Raw genomic sequence first — 6,858 nt, forward strand, 5'->3', positions numbered from 1 at the left:
TAAATTAATGTTAATGATATATTATCTTAGCAGCAAAGAAGAAAAAGATTCTTCAAAAAACCCCTACCAACTAAGTACAAGCTTAACAAAACAGAAGATTATTTTAAGCAGAGAAAGCCAGAAAGTTACCTCACCAAAAACAAACAAAAATCATGAACTCAAAAAGCCAAAGCCAAGATTCATATTCTCAGAGTGCTTCTGGGCAAACAGTCACCTACAATATTTAGGACCACAACAAGAAAGTCAGTTTCCCTAGGGAGCTCCAAAATAGAATGAGCACTTCTCATTCTCATGCAAACTATAACAGAAATTTCCAAATACACCTACTTTTCTCAGCTTCTCAGAGTCTTTGATATAGTTGTTTTCCCTTGCTTTGAAAATTTTCCTATGTACCAAAATTTTCCTTTATGCAGTAGAGTCAATAAGGAAGAGTTGAACTCAACCTTTATACCTGCTTGGGAAGAATCACATGTTACTTTGTGTATATGTGTGTTTTAGAAGAGCCTGAAGCATGAAATGCTTGAAAACTTAACAGCTTATATATCTATTGCTATGTCAGGGAGATGTTTAATGCATAGTGATATTAAACCAGCTAAAAATATCCACAAATTCTATTTTTCTATATCTTCACTTCTCTGCATGTTCTAAACGTGAGGCATAAAATTATTGCTTTATTCTTCTCCCTTTCAAGTGTCATGAAACAAAGATTGAAAAACTCAAGAGAAATGGTCATCCTCTCTGAATGCACCAATAGATCTATACAAAGGACAATAGACTCATCACAGCTTCTGCTGTATGTGTTAAACACATCTGGACTAAATTATGTTGGCACGGTGGAAATATGAGGATTTCCTGAGTTGAGCTGGTCCTATAGCTATTCCCAGCTTTACCAAGTTTTGCTGATTTGCATATGCTCAGAGCACAGCCTACTGCCCCAATGACTTCATAATAGGCTGCTCACATCCTGTACAGCAGACAGTCTCAATCAGCACACAGCATGGACATGAGGACCCCTGCTCAACTCCTGGGGCTTCTGCTGCTCTGGCTCCCAGGTAAGGAAGGACAGCACTCCTCCCATCCTGTGTGTTCAGTGCTGGCTGGATCTTCAGGGAAGGCCTCCTATAACATGACTAACAATGTGGATATTTGTGTTTATGTTTCTAATGGCAGGTTTCAGATGTGACATCCAGATGACCCAGTCTCCATCCTTCCTGTCTGCATCTCCAGGAGACAGAGTCTCCATCACTTGCCGGGCCAGTCAGGGCATTAGCAATGATTTACACTGGTATCAGCAGAAACCAGGGAATGCTCCAAAGCTTCTGATCTATTATGTAAAGAATTTAGCCTCTGGAATTCCATCAAGGTTCAGTGGGAGTCAATCTGGAACAGAGTTCACTCTCACCATCAGCAGCCTGCAGCCTGAGGATTTTGCCACTTATTACTGTCAACAGAGTAATAGTTTCCCTCCCACAGTGATTCAAGCCATAACATAAACCTCCCAGGGAAGCAGAAGTGAGAGGCTGGGCTGTCCAGCTGCTCCTCCTGATGCGTCCATCTGCTGATAGAGCCTCTCAGATGTAGCACAGCTATGAACACTTTTGAAATTTTTCATTGAAATGTGAAGGCTCCTCTGAATCTTTGTCCCTTTTCTCTTCCTCTGTCTACAAAGCACAGACATGGCCATGTCCCTTCTCATATAATGTCATCCTTTCTGATTCACACGGTAAAACAGAAGCCAGACAAGAATCTCTAGGAAGGAATTGTTTTAAATCAGGAAATGAGTCTTATCATTAGGTTCTTAACTCCTAGGTCATCAGAGATGTTGGAAGGAGGAGTGTGGCATTCTCTGGTTCAGTGAGGCTGTCCTAGGGTTTTGAGCACATAATCCTGTGATTCTCCACCCTTTGGAAAAGGCTAGGGTGAGTGGCTGATGCTCTCACTTGACCCAACTGCCTCTCCAGAGGAACTCTCCAGGCCTCACTTCTGATCACATGTCAGCCTGCTTATGTGAAAAATTATACAAGTCTCTCCAGTTCACCAAATCTCATCAAAGAATGACCTAATGAACTCTGCAGGAAACAAGAGAAGGAATAGGGATTTGAGCTTTCACACACAATCATAATGATCATAATGATTTATTGAGATAACTGACTGTTAACCATGGTCACTTTTCCCCAACTGTCAGAAAAAGTCCACCTAAGTGATAGCATTAAAATTAAAACTCACTTAAATTTGATTGTAATTTGTTTCTACCAATCTGGGAATATGAACTTTAAAAAAATAACAAACTTCATAATTCTTTGGCAGGAAACTATCAGAAGTTGGAAATTGTATGAAACATCACGTTGTTCATGATCTTACACAGTAAAACAACTGAAATAATTTCTTGTAAAGCAAATAAGATGCAAAACGATATTACCACACACAAAAAGGAAAATACATTACTTGGATTAAGATTTCTTTTTCTTCTATGCTTTGGTGACTCAAACCTGCAATCTTAGCTACACAGGAGGCTGAGATCTGAGGATTGTGGTTCAAAGCCAGATGGGCAGGAAAGTCCTTGAGACCTTTATCTCCAATAAATCACCGGAAAACCAGAAGTTGAACTGTGGCTCAAGTGGTAGAGTGTTTGCCTTGAGATGAAGAGCTCAGGGACAGTGCCCAGGCCCAGAGTTCAAGCCTGACAACAACAAAAAAAAAAAAAAGAAAGGAAAGGTAGGGTAAGGGAAGAGAAGTGGAGGGAAGGGGATTGAAGAGGAAGGGAGGAAAAGGGACGAGGGCATGGAAGGGGAGGAGAGGGAAAGGAAAGGTGAAAAGAATAGGAGAGAAAGAATAAGTACATTATAAAGGAAACACATGGGGTGTGCTGAGCAGGCAGGAACATGGCAGGCCGGCATTCCTGAGCACCTCGGGCCACCCTGAGCATCGCGGATGGCCCTTGTCCCCTTGTGGCCCCTGGCGCCTGTGGGGGCATTGGCACCAGGAGCTCATGAGCTCCTGGGGCCTTGGCTCCTCCTTCTGCAGGTGCAGGCCTGGCAGGGCTGGGAGTCTGGGAGGGAGCGGAGCCCGAGTTGGCCCGGGGGCCGCCAAGAGAGCACTTGGGCGCCAGGCTTGGCCCAGCAGGCAGCAGCATGAGTCAGCTGGTGCGAAGGCTGCCCAGCTTGCTGGTGGACCCGCGCAGGAGACGGTGCGCTGATGCTGCAGCTGCCGCTGCCGGGACCCCACCAGCATGGAGAGCCTGCTGCCATCAAAAATAGGATTAATTTAGAAGACAATGTACAATATGTGTCCATGAGAACGCTAAAAGTGAAGAGACCTCATTTTGATGTTTCACTGGTTTATTTAACTCGAAAATTTATGGATCTTGTCAGATCTGCTCCTGGGGGCATTCTTGACCTAATCAAGGTTGCAACAAAACTGGGTTGCGGAAACTAAGAGTGTACGACATCACCCATGTCTTAGATGGAATCAACCTGGTTGAAAAAAATCGAAGAACCACATTCGGTGGATGGGGTCTGACCTTAACAACTTTGGAGCAGTGCCCCAACCAAAGAAGCTGCAGGAGGAGATTTCCAACCTGTCCGACATGGAAGATGCTTTGGATGAGTTAACCAAGGGCTGTGCTCAGCAGTTGTTTGAGTTAACTGACGACAAGGAAAATGAGGGGCTGGCCTAGGTCACCTATCAGGACATTCACAACATCCAGGCCCTCCAGGAGCAGATTGTCATCACAGTGAAGGCGCCTGAGGAGACCAGGTTAGATGTGCCAGCTCCCAGAGAAGACTAAATCACGGTGCACATCCGAAGCACCAAGGGGCCCATTGACGTGTACCTCTGTGAGGTGGAGCAGACCCACCTGAAGAGCAAGACCTCCGATGGAGCCGAGGCCTCCTCCTCTAAGATCAAACATCCAAAAGGTTCTGGGAAAGAAGAAAATCCTCAGTAAAGTAAAAAAGAGTCGCCTGAAGTGAGCAGTGGATGGCATTTGAGAAATAGATCATGGTTCTTTAGAGCATCCCACATAGATGAATTATGCATCGGCATGAATCTCAGAGCAATAAATCACCCACGAAGTGGACTCCTTCGCACTCAGCAGCAAGCCGCATGAAGGGCAGGAGTGGCTTGGAGTGGCTCCCTTATTGGATGACTAAAGTATTATGGTTTCTGCATTGGAAAGCAGCTCTTACAACTAACTATTCACTGCTTATTGTCTGTGAACTAGACGCCTGGCCTCGTGAAATGATGTGATCACAGCACATGATCAGGCCGGGCCCAGACAGTTCCGAGTCCACTCTGCCCTTCCCCAGAGGAGGCTGTGGTACGTCACAAAGGAAATTGCCTTACCCTGGTTCACGTGTGCAGCGAATCGTTACCCACGTCTCAATGTGATGCCTTTGTAGCTATCTGTATAATGTTCAGGCCACTGATGAATTATGTCTGAGTGGCTCTTTTACCCCTGTACAGCTCAAATAATGTGTATATGGAAAGTGACAGATTAGTGCTCTAGTTTCCTCTCTTTTCTCTAACTCATTAGAATCCTCAAGACGAGGGTTACAGGAGAGCTTTTCCGAACTTCTACATGGAGAAGTGTACTAGTACCTTTAAGTTCATGGATTTCATCCATGTATTTTAATGCGGCTCCCAGCGCTGAAATTGAGGTCCGATCCTTCGTGATTTCCAGCTGCCTGCGAGTTACTGTGTCCCAGCCCTGCCACGACCTGTGCCTGACACTTTTAGGGCCAATAGCGAAATGTTCCAAGGGAACAGATGAATTCACTCAATTTCAATCATGGTGCAGTTGGGCTACATGAAGCTTTTTGCCCACAGACTTTGGAATGTTTTTGTGTGCAGCTTCACTCTTCCCTCAGAAGGTCCTCTTCCTGTGAATTGCCTCCTGCCCTCTGTCCAGCTCTAGTCCCAATTCTCCAAGCACCTAGTTCTTTCTACCTCAGTGGGTCAGTCATTTACCATTCTGTGCCTCAGTTTACTCAGTAGCTTACCATTAGACTGTGAGCTCCTTGAGAGACTTGATTGCAATCATTGTTATATCAGCGCTTGGCTCGTGCCTGGCCTGGAAATAGTGCTCAATAAATGTTTGAAAAAATCAAAAAAAAAGAAAGAAAAGAAAACAGGGATTTTTTTCAAAGAAGAATTATTGATAGTGAACAAAAGATCTAAATATAAACAACAATGTTTCAATATATTTATGAAATACTCTATTACATCTGTTGCTTCTTTTTTTAATTTTAATTTTTATTTTTTGTGAACATACTGTACAGAGGGGTTACATGGGCAAGATAATGCGTACATTTCTTATCAAACATTGCAGCCTCCTCCTTTGTTTACCCTGCCCCAGACCGGGTTCTGTCGGGACAATGGAGGACACCTAGGGGAGGAACCTGGAATAGGATGGGGAGATGGCAAACAGACAACTCACACACAAGAGGAGTGGATGCTGAGTGCGATTTAATGCAGAGGGTAACAAACTTTTATAGCAAAAAGTCTCCATAAGAAAGGGCAAAAAGTTACACAATCTTGCTACAGGGCTTCATTCTTGGATGGTCACCAGCTGGTCGCCTGAAAGGGCAAAAGTTTAAACAATCTTGCTGAAGGGCTTCATTCTTGGGTGGTCACCAGCTGGTCGCCTGAAAGGCACTTGTTTCCGGCTTATCTCTAAGAAATATAATGGGTTTTGATGTTTGTCACCATCTAACCATTACCTTATTTCTATAGAGGCCTTAATTGTCCCATAAGATTTTTCCTGTTCCTTCTTTAATAGTAAGGTCATGGAGGCCTAGATCTAGCAAGTCTCTTAGTAAATGAAATAGAGTAACAGGAAGTTCTTTCTCCTAAGTAGTTATCTCAGCAATTGCCATACATTCTTTCTGTTCTAGCCGCCCTACAGCTTCTAGTAAGTCTCTTACAAACAATTCCTTCTGCTGAAATGACTTTGTGAAACCCCAATACTTTTATATTTACTTATGACTTGTATACTAGCCTCCATAAGAGGGGTTTCAGGGTAGCACTTAACTCTGGTGAGTTAGTCATATTTTTAAGACACTCATCAGATATTGGAGTCGTCAACACTCTTAAGAAAGAGCTTTGAATAAGGGAACGTTGACAATGAGTAAGTACAGAGAGCAGTAGAAACAGTAAAAGATTAATAGGCACTCTTATGAGGAAAAGAAAGGCAAAAACACATCTTTCCCAGGGGTTGGCCAGCCTTTTTCCAGGAGTAGGCCTCTTAGAAGCCCTATTCTCTGAGGTAGACTTCGGTGAAGTCCCAAAACTTGGAGAGAGGTTTCTGTGACGCCCCATTCTCTGAGGTAGACTTCAGTGAAGTCCCAAAACTCAGAGATAGGTCTCTGAAGCCCCTATCTTAGGTCTGATAGATGGTTTCCCATGCTAAGCAGACTCCACTGGAGTCGGCATGGCATACCCTTCACATCCCTTCACAACCTGTCCCCCCCAATCTCCCCCCTCCCCGCACCAACATTGTAAAGTTCGTTTTCGACATGACAACTTGTACTTCTCATTGTTGCAACAGGTCCACCTGTATCCTTAAACGACTTGTTTTTCCCCATCTCCTCCACAAATTATACCGACATCAAATATAGTGAAAGCAGGGGTTATATTATGGGGAGGGACATACAAAGCAAGAAAGAAATAATCTTATAAATGCGTTAGAAACAAATGAAAGAAAAATACCTGTAAATACATATCTAAGGGTTCATTTTCCTAACATCACCTTATCTGAACTTTTCTGCTTGACTCATACATATACTAGATATTGCAAATAAGGGAAACCATGGGACCTATGTTTCTTTGGGCTTGGCTTACTTCACTTAATATAATTTT

The 6,858-nt window shown here is 43.6% G+C and overlaps 1 pseudogene and 1 gene segment (V, D, J or C); both read left to right on the forward strand.

Annotated features, from left to right (window-relative positions):
- Window positions 1-997: 997 nt before the first annotated feature.
- Window positions 998-1,493, forward strand: LOC106000767. The segment is given in 2 exon segments: window positions 998-1,052; window positions 1,171-1,493. Coding segments are annotated over 2 exon segments (378 nt in total).
- Window positions 1,494-3,148: 1,655 nt separating this feature from the next.
- On the forward strand, window positions 3,149-4,135 carry LOC106000763 (annotated as a pseudogene).
- The last annotated feature ends 2,723 nt before the right edge of the window (window positions 4,136-6,858 follow it).

The sequence above is a fragment of the Dipodomys ordii genome, unplaced genomic scaffold (genome assembly GCF_000151885.1).
Source record: "Dipodomys ordii isolate 6190 unplaced genomic scaffold, Dord_2.0 Scaffold237, whole genome shotgun sequence".
Classification (NCBI taxonomy): Eukaryota; Metazoa; Chordata; class Mammalia; order Rodentia; family Heteromyidae; genus Dipodomys; species Dipodomys ordii.